A 15,455-nucleotide genomic window follows, 5' to 3' on the forward strand; every position below is an offset into this window, starting at 1 on the left:
ACCCTCAGTTTGGGTGACTGCAAACAAACCTACTGGATTGTTTTCACAAAATTAACCTCACCCTTAAACATGATATATATAATTTACTACAATAAATAAACTAATAAGAAGGGAGAAGTTCAACTCAATATTTGATTCGACCGAGCAGTTCTTGTGTTACACTGGCAGGTTTCTTGAATGTATTGACTGGCTCCTTAGTGTGCATGGTGGTGGGAGCTGCTGTGATGTCACAGAATTCGTCGCTACAGCGCAACCTTTACAGCGCGTGATGGAGATGGTGGAACAAGTCTCCTGAGAACCCACTCTCATTTTTTTTTAATCCACTGACATCCAAGGTGTCATGTACATATGAATCCAACTGTTACTGTTTGCTTGTTTGTTTTGCTTATTATGTTCCCTTCTGCAGGAGGACTTGCTATGATCTTGCCATTTGAAAATTAAAGCACAGAGAGAAATCAAAGAGATCCTTGGGAGCAGGGGTTCTCAAAGTACAGTACCGAGCCAGTAGCAGTGGGAGATTCTCCTGGGAGCTTTATAGAAAAGCTAACTGCCAGCTCATCCTAGACCCAACTGATGACAAACCTTTTTTAGTGAAAGAGTTAAAGAACAGATTGCTGAGCAAGGACCTGTGGAACGGAGACTGTCCCCTAACATTTTCAGTCTCTGAGTTTTCTTGGGAAACTGCTCTCCCAGTTGCAGTACATGCTGCTGCCTGGCCAGAACCTGCATAAATCTGAAGAAACCACCCTCATCCTACCAACCCTACCCTCACCGTACATCTGGGATATATATGTCCCACATAACGGAATCAAAATCCATATTGTTTCAATTACCTTTTTCCTTGATTTCAGCATGACTTCCACTAACGATAGGCATGGTGTTAACAAAATAACCCTGAAAGGGTTAACAAGGCTTTCAGGGTGATGCAAAAAGGCTCAGCAGCTCCGCTGTTTGACTGATTTAGAGGTACCTGGGGAGAAAGTCTTGGGTTCAGCTTTTAAAAGCCAGCCACCAAAAGCCTTTTGGAGTACAGTACGACTCTTTACACATGTGGGCTCACCATGAGTCAGAAACCACTTGACAGTAAGTAACTCAGGGGAAGGAAGAGCGGATGGTCTCAAGGCTGAGAACCACTTCCCTAAGAGAACAAAAAGAGACCCTTCTACCAGGAACCTACAATAAATACTTTTCTTCCAGTGAGCACTCAGCAGGTGGTCCTAATGATTTCCTACTGTGCTTTCATGAGCAACATCCCAAGTCTTAATGTGTGTCCTTTTGGGTTTTTAATTCCTTAGTTTAATCTTTAGGTATTCAAGCAAGAGTTTGTCAGATACACTCACTAAGTAGACACAAGCAGACCAACAAAGGTACAGCCCCACAGAATTATACAATTAAACTACCAAAATGCCTAGAATCTGAAAAGTCTGTCTAGTTGCACTGGTCAGCTTGAAGTCAAATGGGATCCACAGTGCAGTGAACCAATGATTGTACAGGGGACTTCTCTATGAAAACGGAAAGCCCCCCTGCCCCAAATTAGCATAGAAATGCATGAGCAGACTTTTCACGATTGGGAAGGTTTCCTTAACCAAATAAAAATATGCCTTAACAAAGGAATTGCAGGAACACATAAAACGATGTTAACATTATTATTTATTAAAAACAAACAAACCATTGCCACTGAGTGAATGCCTACTCGTGCCAACCTGATGGGACGGAGAAGAACAAGTTCTTAGCATTCCTAAGTTGAGTCCTTACAGAAGCAGACTGCCGTGTCTTTCTCTCATGGAACAGCTGCTGACATTTTGGTTAGCATCCTTTTGTTTAGCACATAAGCACTTGACCAGTGTGCAGCCGGGGCTATGTAAGTCACTGGAACAACTTGGATCCAAACTACGATGTGATCCCACCTCACAACCAGTGGTGGCATTCTGGTGTGGTTAGTTCTGACTCACAACGACCCTGTGTACATCAGAATGACAAATCGCCAGGACTTACACTATGCTCAAAATGACTGCTATGTTTGAGCCCATTGTAGCCACTGTGTCAACGATGAAAGTCTTGTTGATCTCACTGAAAGTCTCTCTCTCTCTCTCTCTCTCTCTCTCTCACCATCTTCTGTACAAAGCTTGCTATTCTTCTTCCGGAACGGATCACTTCTGATAACATGTCTAAAGCACAGGAGACGGATCTTCACCCACCTCACTTCTATGGAGAATTCTGGGTCTATACTGACAGCCCGTGGCATATCAAATATTCTTCACCAATAGCATCATTCAGAGGATCAGTTCTCTGGTCTTCCTTATTCATTGTCCAGCTTTAGTATGCACCTGTAGTGATTGCAAAACCATGGCTTGGGTCAGGTACGCCTTAGTCCTCCAAGTGACATCTTTACTCCTAACACTCTTAGAGGTGTTTTGCATCATCCTTGCCAAATACAATTCATTGGTTTATTTCTTGACTGCCGTTTTCATGTGCATCGATTGTGAACCCAAGTAAGATGAAATCCTTGACAACTTCACACCTGCTAGAATATAGACCAGCTTTTATGAAGAAAGGGGACATGACTGCTGGCCAGGAAGTAGAGCAACTAGAACCCTCATCCATTGCTGCTGACTATGTAAAATGAGAGAGTTGTTGTGGAAAACAGTTTGGTGGTTCCTCAAAGAAGAAATAGAGAATTATGATGTGATCTAGTCATTTCACTGCTGGGTTTACAGCCAGAAGATTTGAAAGCAAGGACTCCAAGGTTCATTGTGACCTTGCTCACAGTTCAAAACAAGGCAAGTGCCCAACAATAGGTGACCAGACAAAGTGCGGTACATGCATCCACAGGAATATCATTCCAAATTAAGAAGGAATAAAATTCTAGTACACACTACCATGTGGGTGAGCCTTGAAAACATGACACTGAGTGAAATATTTCAGTTGCAAAGAACAATTGCTGTATGGTCCCAATTCTATAAACTGTATAAAGGACCGGGTTGGTAAGTGGTTTCCAGGGCCTGGAGGAAGGGAGAATGGGGGTTACTGAGTTTCTGTTCGGGGTGATACAAAAAGTTTTGGAAACAATCATGCTAATAGTTGCACAACATTCTGAGCATCACTTGAAAAGGGTGTAGATGGAAAACTTTTTGGTTGAGTTTATTTTAAGACAAGAAAGAACAGAAGAAGGAAGAGGGTAGGAGGGAGGGAAGAGGGGTGGAAAGGAGAAAGGAAGGAAAGGAGTAAAGAGATAGCGGGCATCTGTTATCCGCGGCCTGATATCAGAGCAGGTTGCAACATAGTGGAGCGAGGACTCCTGTGGGGTTTCTCCTGTGGTTTCATGACCCTTACCAGCATCTCTCTTTATACTGTAGCATGGAAGGTACCATTTTGCACCTGCCCCAGATCGTGGCTCTGAAGAAGAAATACAAGGCTTACCTCTACATCGACGAGGCACACAGCATTGGGGCTGTGGGCCCCACCGGCAGGGGTGTCGTGGATTTCTTTGGAATGGACCCTTGTGATGTCGATGTGTTAATGGGCACATTCACGAAAAGCTTCGGAGCTGCAGGAGGTTACATAGCCGGAAGGAAGGTAAGAAAGGGTCTCCTCTACTTTGGTAAAGCCCCAGCTGCCTGGGGATGCGCTCTGCATGAAGGACTTCTCTGAGTCCCTGGACACGTCAGTTCAGTTCACCAGCCTTTCCTGGGCTCCATGGTCTAGTGACCATGCATTCTCAGGCCAGTCAGGCCCAGAATGTCCGGAGCTCACCTAGTTTAAGGAAGAGGGCCTTGTGAGGAGGCACTGCCTTCTCAGAAAATGACAGTGAACGCAGATAAAGACCGTGCAAGGAAGAGGAATCAACAACCCTGCCGTGAAGAATGGTATCTGAGATGTCTTCTGGAATGATTATCTGTCTTAGAGACCAATGATGAGGTGAAGGGTTGTTACATTTCTGAAACAAAGAAACACAGAAATGTGGAGGTGATGTTAGATTTAGAGAGAATTAAGTACTTTGGGTTGTGTGGCATGAAAACCAGAGAGGATGATAGGAACTGTAGACAAGGGTCAGATTTTAAGGAGGTTGGCTGCTATGCTACAAGGTATAAGTTTTATGAGTTTTGATCAAGATAATGACTGGACCAGAGAGGTGCTTTAAAGTGATCTTCTGTGCAAAAGAATTTTCTTCCACAATTTTTTCAAATCACTAAAATCTAATATCTAAAATTTCTGACCAAGTGAGCCGTATCCTTGCCATTCTAATACCATAGTCTTTGAAAGGTATTAACAAGAAGAGGGGAAGAGAAACAGAGTGCGCTTGCGCCCAGGTGCACACACACACACACACACACACACACACACGCGCGCGCGCGCGCGCGAGCCTACGTTTGAAGTTTTCTCCTGCTCATGATGCTCATCTCATCCAAACACAAACCAGTGATCTCACACAAGCCTACATCTTGTGTGACTATGTGAAAGTACCACATTGATGGGAGGGGCCATCCATGGCTGATCTCACATTGGAGTGCCAGCAGGAACAAGCGTTCAGACTCCTGATACATAGACAAACCAGGGACTGCCGAAAACAGTGCTCTCAGTAAAAATGTGCTTTGAAACAACTGATTTCCTATGTGCCACTCACCCTTCAAAGAGTTAGGCATATGCTTAAAATGTTCAGAATGCTCAGGGGATTTTACTGTTCTGTAAACCCTACTTTGCTGGGCACCCAAAGTTTTATTTTTCATTCTCCCTCTAATGTCTTGTAGGAAGTAGTTGAGTAAGGCTAAAAGCAGAGGGACTCTTAACAAAAGTCGGCGACATTTGACAAAGGGTGGAAAGGTTGGTTCCTTGCTCTAATGGAAGGAGTAGGATCAGAAGGACTAAAATATAAGAACTCCCTTCTCTGATCGACATGTGTTAGTAAGCTTGAGATTTTGTGCCTTAACAGAAGTTTGGAGCTACAGATTTCTTAATCAAATACAGTTCTGTTTGGTTGTTTGAGTGAACTGAAGCCAGGGGATCGTTGAAAGGTCAATTCTGGTGATGTCACATTTTTGTCCTTTGGCTTTCTTCATCTGATACCCATGGTGGCACAATGGGTTAAGCACTGGGTAGCTAACCACAAAAGGCTGCTGGTTGCAGCCCATCAGCCCCTCTAGAGAAGATGGGTAAGGCAGTCTGCTCCCATCCAGAGTATAGTCTGGGGACCCCCGAGGAGCAGTTCGCCTGTGTCCTGTGGGTCAAAATCAACTCCACGACGGTGGATTTGGTTTCCAGGTTTGGGGTTTTTGTTTCGGTTAAATGAAGACTCGTGAGGCAAGTCTAGCTCAGAGCTCACAATGCCCACACTCTCTTTCTCACTCTCCAAATGAAGCCCTGCCAGTCGGGCTGTGTTCAAGGTCGGTTTGCTCTTCACCTTGTAGCTTCGTCTCATTTGGGGAGACTCTGAACAACTGTAGAAATGATGGTGTTAGATTAGTCAAAAAGTTAAAAATTATGCATATCTGGTTGTTTCCTTGTCCTTGAAAGTACTCATTACGTATATCCTAGGATTCAGACAGATGCATCCGGTCTCCCTCCCTCTCCTCCTTCTTTTGCCCTCTCCACATTACACGGCAGTCCTTCTAGATGACACTAGAGGGCAGCAAATATTAAAGCTTTGGCAGAGGCCCAATAATCTATAGGGAGACACAACCCTGAGTCAAGGAGATGCAAGCTCTAAGAAATAATCACTTTCCAGACACAGAGGGTGAGCAAGAGATAGGAGGACACTTAAACAGTGTTGGTATGTGTCCTTTCCTGAGAATTTAAGCACGGACTAGTCAGATTCACCCCTACTTGGGATGACTTTGATGAAGCTATGATGCTGTTCGTGGCTGCAAATTGATTCTGACTCATGGCTACCCGATAGTTACAGCGCCAGACTGCTTCGTAGAGTTCTGTCTTCCAAAGTGCTTCTGGGTAGGTTGTAATTTCTCCGGGGTCGTAGCAAACATTTACCTGTTGATGCTGCAAGAGAGTCCAGGGCGATCGTGACCGCAGACAAGCCATGGTTTCTTTCCAGTCTAATGAGTCCGTGACTTCATGGAACGTATTTCAGGGTCAGTCAAAGAGTATGGCTCCTAGTATTCTATGTCGTCGATGCATGCATTGATTCCAAACAAAACAAAACGTGTTTAAACATGCCATGTTGTCAGTGAATCACCACGGACAAGTGGTCTCACTGTGGTGCCTTCGAAGAAAGGTCGGTGAAAACAGTGCGTCTGAGAATCTATTAAACTCGAAGCAGAGTCCACCTCAGAAGACGATGGCAAGTGTTTTTCAGGATCCACGGATTTTTCTGGAAGGATGCAGGACAGTTACAGGAGATGATTAGACATGTTAAGAATATTGAAAACTGCATTGATCATTTTTGAAAAATCAAAAAAAGTTTTTTGTTTTCTATCATGATAATGCCTTGCTACTCTCAAAGAATTAGCAGGTGCAGGACAATTTTGCTAGGAAACTTTGCCATCTCTATCCTAGAGTTCTGACCTTGCTCCTTCACACATCTTCGTATTCTCCAAACTCAAAGAGCTTTTTAAAGGAAGATGCTTTGAGTCCCTCAGGGATTCTAAAACTGCGATGAGAACCAAAGAGCAGAAAATTCTATAGGAAAGGAACCCTTCTCCACTGCCATCAAGTAAATTCTGACTTATTTATATAGGTTTTCAAATAGATTCCAGACTGAATGATACCGTGTTTCCCAGGCTAGGAAGATTTCTGGGAGCAGCTCTTCCTCAGAGTGGCTGGTGGGTTTGAACCGCCAACCTTGCAATCAGCAGCCTGCCAGTGCCTTCAGAAGTATAGACTGAAATTCCGAGGAGCAATAGCTTTATATTTTAATGTTTTTGTTTCACAAATGTTTCTATAACTTTTAGCAATATATTTTTACATATATATATATATATATATAATTTTCTGCTCCTTACTTTCGGTTTACTTTTTCAAATCTCTGTAACTCAGCTCCACATTAGGTTTTCAAACAAGATTTCACCAATGAAACTGTTGGTAATAGTCAAGATATAATTCCATTGAAGAATCATACTTTGAAATGTTGAGAGTCAATCTGTTCTTAGGGTTTAGATTTTATAAGTTTAGGTTTCCATCTTTATCTTTGCCTCAGTTTGTATCATAGTTTCTATATCCCTAAACTTTGAGTAATTTTGTAAAGATTTGAAAGCTATGCTTTAATGGAAGTACATAGGATTGGGATATGTTATTATTATAAAAATATCAAGGATTTTATATCAATGGATATAAAAACAACAAAATTAACAATTAAAAAGGCTTATGTGCATACCCTCAAACTTTGAATTTTTCTGAAATCCTAAATAATTCCTATTTTATTATGTTAATCATTTTAATAGATATTAAGATTTAAAAATAATTCCCTGGATCCAAAATGATATATAATTCTTTCCTCTATTTTTTAAAATTACTGTGTCGATATTTGTAACAAACTACTCATTGCCACTGATTCCATTCCTGCACGTGATGACACAGCACAGGTGCTCTAAGTCTGTACATCTTTATGGGAGCAGCAAGTCTCCCTTTTCTCCCAAGGCACAGCAGGTGGGTTTGAACCACTGACATTTCAGACTCTAATGCTTACCTGAGAGCATTACCATAGCTCCTATATTGGTGTTGGCGGGACTATATTTTCAATAAAATTGTTTAGGGTGTTTGGCTCAAACATTCCAAAAGCAAAGTTTAGGAGATTCTAGAAATATTCCTGGGTCAAGGTTTGAACTCTATACATTAGCAATCAGACCTGTCAGGTAGGAAAAAAAACAGCATTTAGCAACAAATACAGGAGGGAATAAGAAGTTGTGTCGATCCTGGCCTTCCCTTCCAAAACGCCTTGCAAAGTCATCTCTGCTGAAGGGAGTTGTGCTTTGGTTCACCCTTCTCCCCCATCTTCAAAAATAGTCTCTCGAGGACTGGCAATTGAGTTTGCAGATGCTGTAGATGAGCTAGGAGGAGGCCAGCCCGGAGCGCCCTCTGTCGTTTCAAAACGTTTAACTCGAACTCTCAGGTCACTACCTGTCAGCGTCCCACACTACAAACAGTCTCTCTGAAGAAAGCCTGAGCTGGTAGCACAAAATTCCTTTTTCATTTTTTTCCTTTTAGCTTTTTGTTTATCCATCTGCGGCTTGGGTTAACCCTGCAAACCCTAATTTTTATGGTCCCTTTGTTTCTCTCTCCTCCTGGACCCTGCCTCCTCTTACATGCCTAGTGCTAATCACAGCTTTCATGTCTGTCCAGACAAACCAGAGACTTGTCAATAAATGAAACAAAGGCAGCCCTCATGCTTGATTAGTGGTGTGACTAGAATCCTAGAGGAGGAAAGTGAAGAATGGCAGCCAAGTTGGGGTGAGCACTAGCCCCTGACGGCTGGACACCAGACAAAAGCGAGCCCCCGGCAGAAGGCAGCTCTCCCCGTGGGTTGGCCCAGGCTGTACTGAATGGTTCTTTGACGTGAGTAGGAATGGTAGAATGAGAATTAAGGTGTTTATTCTAAGACCTTCCTATCTGAATTCCTTTGCAAAAGCCATCCTTGCCTTTCAATTGCAGGCCGATAGATACAGAAAATAGCCAGGATTTCAAACTTAAAAATGGGCTTGGGAAATTAAGTATGAGTGGTCTTATAACCTACTCTGAATGAAGGTACAACCCAGACTCACATAGCAAAAGATCAAAGCCAACTCTTCATTCTTGGTTCATGGCACCTAGTCTGGGAGCAAAGTAGGTCATTGTGTTAGACAGGGTTCTCTAGAGAGATAAAACCAAAATCCTGATAATATAATATATTTATTTATAAAGATAATTAGATATATAACGAGAAATGAACTGTTAAATCATATATAGATAAATATACAAGAAATAAACAGTTAAATTAGAAAGCACTATAAATGGCTTAGTGCAACTCATGTCCATGAGAGAAAGTTGAGAGACTAGCAGTCCTTCAAGTCTCTGTCTGATGCCAGATCTTCCTCTATTTGTAGAGAGAGCTAGGCTATATCAGCACCGCAGCCAATCACAAGGCAGGTCACCAATCGCCAGTCCCCAGCTCCAGCGATGTCTTAAAGGGACCTCAACTTACAGCAACACAGTCCACAGGCTAGGCGTCCCACAGGTTGTGTAGCCTTTAAATTGAGGCACAGAACAAGCAAGGCAGCCGCACACTGGTCTGATGATCACAGAGCGAGAGACAAGAAAGGCAAGGCTCACCAAGCCATCCATCTCTCCGCCCCTCAGTCAATCCCACCTGCGTTTATCAGCCAAGCTGGCACAATACACTATCTCAGTCATCAAGGTTCTCCTTGGTGCTCTCAGGGACTGAGTCTTGAAGTCATGCTTGCATATTTGCCCCATCTGTAAAGTCAGATTCTGGAAGAAAAGAGGCTCAGTCAAAACAAAAAATAATAATTGAGGCACAACCTTTAGGTTAAAAGAGAGTGATATTCACTGATAAGGCACTTACCCAAACTAAAAGAATTCATAATCTAAACATTATGGCATTTCTCAGTTTATGGCGGGGACACTGAAGAAAGAAACTTTTCAGTAATCAAATGAAACTTTGTTCACTTTCTTCAATTCTTCTTTATCAGATATGCCCAAGACTAGGTGGCTATTACTCCCCTGGTTCCTAGGAATGCAGCTTAGTATCCCCTATCCCTGTCCAGTAGCTCCTGAGTGATACACAGGTTCAATGCCCTTGACTACTAATCAAAAGTTAGGAGGCTGAAGGCCACTCAAGAGGGGATTTGAAGAAATAGCTGTTATCTACAACACAAAAAGCACCTTTTTAAAAGCCTAGGCGCACATCGCAGTCTGACATCCACAGGATAGCCATGAGTCAACTGATTCTTGTTGGCATTTTTTTGTTTTGGTATCTTAGTATACCTTTGGAGACCTTCCAACCTTTCTTAATTCCTGAATCCCCTTTGCTTTCCATGAGACTGTAAGCTTTCGGTTCCCTCTAAGTCCCCACCACTCTGGACTTTCAGAGAGCTGAGCAACTCATCCCTGTCCTCAGGGAGGTTTAAATGCCTCAAACCTGGGCCAACTTGAGTACATCAGGAATTTTCCTTTTTTTAATACAGTTGTGGAGGAATAAGGAGTCATTCTTGTGGGTTGGATCAAGAACCACAGAGGAAATAGAAGTTGAATTGATCTTCTCGGTGTTATTTCCCAAACAGTCAAGTTATTGTGGGGCTTGAATGTGTTATACTTGCAATGTTCCTAAAACAGAGCCTCCGTAGTAACGGAATCTCATCTGGGTGCTTGCATCAAGCCCCGTGCCCCTTCAGAAACATTCACTCAAGATGGAAGACTTCGCTCCTTCCTTTCCATTCCTTCTGCAACTACCTTTAAAAGTATGGAGGAACAGCTAGATTTACATTTTTGGTTTGGTATCAGGTAAATTAATATGGATCAGTTACAGAACCTCTGTACCCAGATTAGGAACATCTGGTTTAAGTGCAATGTACAGTTTTGAACCAACTCTTGCAAAGGCTGTTATATTAAAAATCCGATCTATGTAGAATGGCTCACAATAACAAACAGGAACCCCTTGGTGATGCACATAAAATTATTAATGCACTGTTATCTTAAAATGTTTTATGATATCTGAAAGTACTTTTTTAATGTTCTCATGCATACACAGGTACATTATATACTATATGCTAAGATAAACATTGACTGACATTGGATACAAACTGTTCATAACTGTTCCAATTTACATACAAATCCTACTTTAAACCCCCAACTCCTAGACCAAACCCAACTCAATCACAGGGACCCTCCAGGCCAGGTAGTGTTGCTCCTTTGAGTTTCTGAGACCGTAAATCTTTATGGGAGTGGACAACTTCCTCTTTCTCAGATAAGGTGGTGGCTGGGTTTGAATGACTGACCCGGTGGTTAGCAGCCCAATGAATAACCCAGTAGCTACTAGTCTCCGTAGCTTAAATCAGAACTAGGAATAGAACTCATTTTAATGGGGGGTCGCCTGTACGCTACCATCTGCAAAATGAGGGAGCTGGAATAAAGATACTTTTTGGACATTTTGTATTTTGGTGTTTCCAAAATACCACTGTTATAAGAACCATTGATTTGGGAATCTATCAATGAGAACTGTTAATTATATCATGCATCCACTGTATAATAGACACTTTTCTAATGTGTAATGCCTTTAACCCTCATAATGACTATGATACTGATATTACTATTATCTCAAGAGAACTAAGATGCATATGTTCAGTAATTTTTTCAAGGTTACACAGTAGAGTCATAGTTTGAGCCTAAGCAATCAGACACACATATCTCTGAGTCACAGGAAACAGCTTCTTGTCTCTAAGGTACCAGCTTTTCCCTCTCCTTCCAATTGACTCCTCCCTTCTTTGTCCCTAAGGCACCATTCTTCTTCCTAATTTACCACCTGATTAGGCATTCTCCTTACTTCCCATCCATCCATCCACCTCTACCAATTCTATAAGACCACATCAGTTCCTTGAAACATCTATTTTCTGATATTTACCCGTGTAAACTTTCATCATCCTGACTCAGCAGACGCTGCTCTCCTACTTAGTTCCTCCAGCACCCGCAGTGAGACAGTCATTCTCAACGTAAAATAATAATCCCTAGTGCTACTCGCAGAGAAGCACTGAACCTCTTCTAGAAAACGGCCACATCTCTCTTTGAGCTACCCCTGAGTTTCCCAGAGGGAACTTCCTGAATACCTTGTCACCAGATAATAGCTAAAATCAGGCCATTCATCCTACACATACTCTTCAAGTTTGTTGAAAGCTCAGCCCACAGTCTTTATGAGATTCTGTAAACAGAGAATGCGCAGAAATTCCTCCAGTTAGATCAATGGAGAATGAATGTTAAGGTCGAGCCTGTCAACTTTTTCTCTCCCCCTCCCCTCTCGGGTGCATATCCACAAACATAGCCTAGGTAAGTCATCTTCATCTTCATACTTGCTGGGAAAGGCAAGGAGGGATGGGGTAAAAGGAGAAAGGGAGGGAGTGAAGGTAGAAGAAAACATAGATTTAGAAATGAAGAGAAAGAAACCATTTAGAATGGAGAATTTGAAAGAAAAATAAAGAAGGAAGGGGGAGGAAGAATAGGACAGAAGGAAAGGAAAGAGCAAAAAAGGGAGAGTTTTCATGGGAGGAGGGATGGTGAAAGGAAAGAAAAAAGTGGGAAAGAAAAGATGCACTAGTTCTGAACACATTCTTGGTCAATGACAGCTTCCTCCTGTGGGTCAGGAATGGAGGGATTTTATCATGGATTTCACCTTCACCCAAAGGTGCCTGTAAGGAAGTGAACACTGAACCATTAAAGAATTTGAGAACCATATCCCAAGAGAGATGGAAAAGTAAGGGCAGGATCAAGTCTCAAGAGGTTGGTAGAAATGGAGGTTCTCAGATGGCCATGACTACTACACAGGATGAAGAAGGAGAGCAGGGAGTGGGCTTGCCTAAAGCAGCAAATCCCTCTCTTCTCTTTCCTGGGAGCTCCTCCCAGATCACCTCCATGTGGAAATTATTAGGAAAGACAACCAAGGAGGAGTCTAAACTCTCATTCCTCCAAAAAAAAAAAAATAGTGGTTGGCTCATTACAGATCCCACTACTAATGCAGAGGACTGTCATCAACCCATGAGCTTGTGTGCAAGGCACCCAGAGGGCCCCAGCTTGTGTGCCAGTACAGGTGATGGGTCTATGGGTGGCATGAGCTAGCCCAGATGCCAGCCATGAGACCCTCCTCAATTTATCAGGAACTTTTCTTTAGCCCTCAGGAGTCAAGCATACAGGTAAAGAATTGTTCCTACCACAAAAGACCAGTATTATGTAGTGGAACAGCATGCCAAATAGTAGTGCAAAAAAATTCCAATCATTCTCAGTTACCCAAAGCAGGAACCCCTAACTCCTGAACTTTGTCTTTATCTAGTCCTAATATACTCTGACTAATTTTACAGTATCTCCACTTAGGAGGTTATCCTCCAAACATGCTGTATCTGTGAGCTCTTTCTGTTTCACAAGCCACTTCATAACTTAGTGGCTAAAAACATCGCCATTTACTTAGCTCATGAGTTTGCACATCAGCATGTTTAATTGGGCATAGATGGGCATGTTCTTTGGCCACAGTCGAGTTTGCCCTTGAATCGCCATCAGTTGCTGGGTGAGCTGATGACTGACTGGCCTAGGTTGGGAAGGCTTCTCTCTACTCCACCTAGCTCTCATCCTGCAGCAGACTACCTAGGGCTTATTCACGTGGCCCTGGGCAAGCACTCAAGGCCTCTTGAGGTCTAGGCTCAGAACTAGTGCACCGCCATTTCTGCCACATTCTGTTGGTCAAAGTAAGTCAGCCTGAATTCATCCTCCTTCTGATCGACAACCAAAAACCAACTGACAGCCACCGAGTTGATCCTAACTCATAGTGACCCTTTCTATAGCTGAAACAGAGCAAAGGTACAAAGAAAAAGAGAATTACAGCCATTTTTTTTGCAGGCAATCTACAATATGTGGTCTGTTTTTCTACTTCCTGAATTTTCCTTCAGCCTCTTCCTTCTTCCAACTCCCTATCCACACCATCAACTTTTCTTCTCTTCTTTATCTTCGTTCTTCAAGACTTCGACAATTTCATTAGTTCACTGGAACCTTCTCGGACCAGTCCGACTAGGATATGCTAACCCTGAAGCCGTGCTGCACATACTTGTGTGCACGCGCCTTACCTACCATTCAATACCTGTCTATAGAGACAATCTTGTATAGCATTCTTGGTATCAAGAGTCACATCATATACTCTTGGGCTACATCTGAATCTTAAGCCAGAGTTCACACCAAGTAGATGCACAAAAAGTATTTAAGTAATTGTTTCTCCTTACATATCTGATTTTCTCCTAGATTTAAACTCGAAACCCTCAGAGTAACACGTTGGCATAGCGTCTCAATTATTGTGAGTGACCCTTGGAATAAAATGATAGAAAAAATAGTTCAGTAATTCTCATTGAATGCCAGAATTTATTTATCTTTTGGTATGTTAGAATTAAATGTGGTTTTTTTTTGTTACAAAGAGAGAGAAGATGTGATTCTCACTGACAAGAATAAGACTGATATACCTTTGTTTGGATTTCCCACTTTATTTAAGGAGCTTGTGGATTATTTGCGAGTTAATTCACATAGTGCTGCTTATGCCACATCCATGAGTCCCCCGATAACAGAGCAAATCATCAGATCGATTAAATTTATCATGGGAACGGATGGATCCACAGAAGGTAAGAGTTTCCGTGGTGATCACCAGCTCCCACAAACTCCTTTTCCTGACCACTCTCTGCCTCTCTTATGTCTTGCCAACCTCGCATCCTCTTCAGTACAACTTTTGTTTTATATAACCCAGTGTATATATCAAACCATGTGCTAACTCTACTAGAGGTAGAATCATCATCAGAGAAACTATTGTTAAAGCAAAGTAAGCCTGAATTTACTCAGTGTTATCAGTGAATTTGGATAGTATTGTGAGTTGAAATAAAATAAATCATGGTGTGCATTTGCCTTTGTTTGATTGGATAGTCAGTATTATTCCTCTAAAACCAAATTAGTTGATTTGATGTTTCATTCTTATACTGTTTTTCTTTTTCATCCAGATATTGAGAAAGGTAAATCCATTACTGGTCATTTGCGAATACACAAAAAGCTAGCTTTCCACTCATTTTGTTGCATTTTGACACCATAAAGCAGGCTATGTTGTTCATGCAAAACAAACTTACTCTTGTTTCTAATAACTGGTTCATCCGTAAATACCTCTTGGAACTCTGTTTCTACTTTTTAGATGAAGTAGAGTTGCCACAATGTGTCCCAACAGTTGTGAAACTAGTGATGAATAAGGTAGGTCATGAGTCAAGCTAACAAACACATTTATAGAAGTAACAAATTATCTAACCTGTGAACTGGTCATGATGCTGTATAATCCACCCCCACCTTGAAATGACTTCTAGCCTTTCAAGCCAGCCGACTCTTTCAATAGAAGAATGGGGAGACCCAAGAATTTTTTTTTTAAGCAAGAGTATTTTATCCACATGCAAGTTTTATTCCGAAGCCTACTCCCCCAAAGCAGGGCTTATCTAGAGAAGTGGTGTCTTCCGTTCACCCCCATATGGGCAGGCTTTAAGGCAGTGGTTCTCAACCTTCCTAATGCTACGACCCTTTCAGAGTTCCTCATGTTGTGGTAACCTCCAACCATAAAAGTATTTTTGTTGCTATGTCATAACTATAATTTTGTTACTGTTACGAATCGGGGGACCCTTGTGAAAGGGTCATTTGACCCCCAAACGGGTCCCGACCCACAAGTTGAGAACCACTGCTTTAAGGTCTCTCTCCTGAGGTCTGATGTTCCCTACAATGCTAGATTGGAAACCTCCAGGATA

The 15,455-nt window shown here is 42.1% G+C and overlaps 1 protein-coding gene across 1 annotated transcript in view; it reads left to right on the plus strand.

The window, feature by feature from the left end:
* SPTLC3 (serine palmitoyltransferase long chain base subunit 3) overlaps nucleotides 1-15,455 on the plus strand; it is a 169,486-nt gene that overhangs the window by 108,106 nt on the left and 45,925 nt on the right. The window contains exons 8-9 of the mRNA XM_004697825.2: nucleotides 3,357-3,576; nucleotides 14,180-14,306. Of these exons, the coding sequence (XP_004697882.1) occupies nucleotides 3,357-3,576; nucleotides 14,180-14,306 (347 nt within the window). The remainder of the gene's footprint in view (nucleotides 1-3,356; nucleotides 3,577-14,179; nucleotides 14,307-15,455) is intronic.

The sequence above is a fragment of the Echinops telfairi genome, unplaced genomic scaffold, assembly GCF_000313985.2.
Source record: "Echinops telfairi isolate 266 unplaced genomic scaffold, ASM31398v2 ScPeMD7_5592;HRSCAF=6446, whole genome shotgun sequence".
NCBI classification, from domain to species: domain Eukaryota; kingdom Metazoa; phylum Chordata; class Mammalia; order Afrosoricida; family Tenrecidae; genus Echinops; species Echinops telfairi.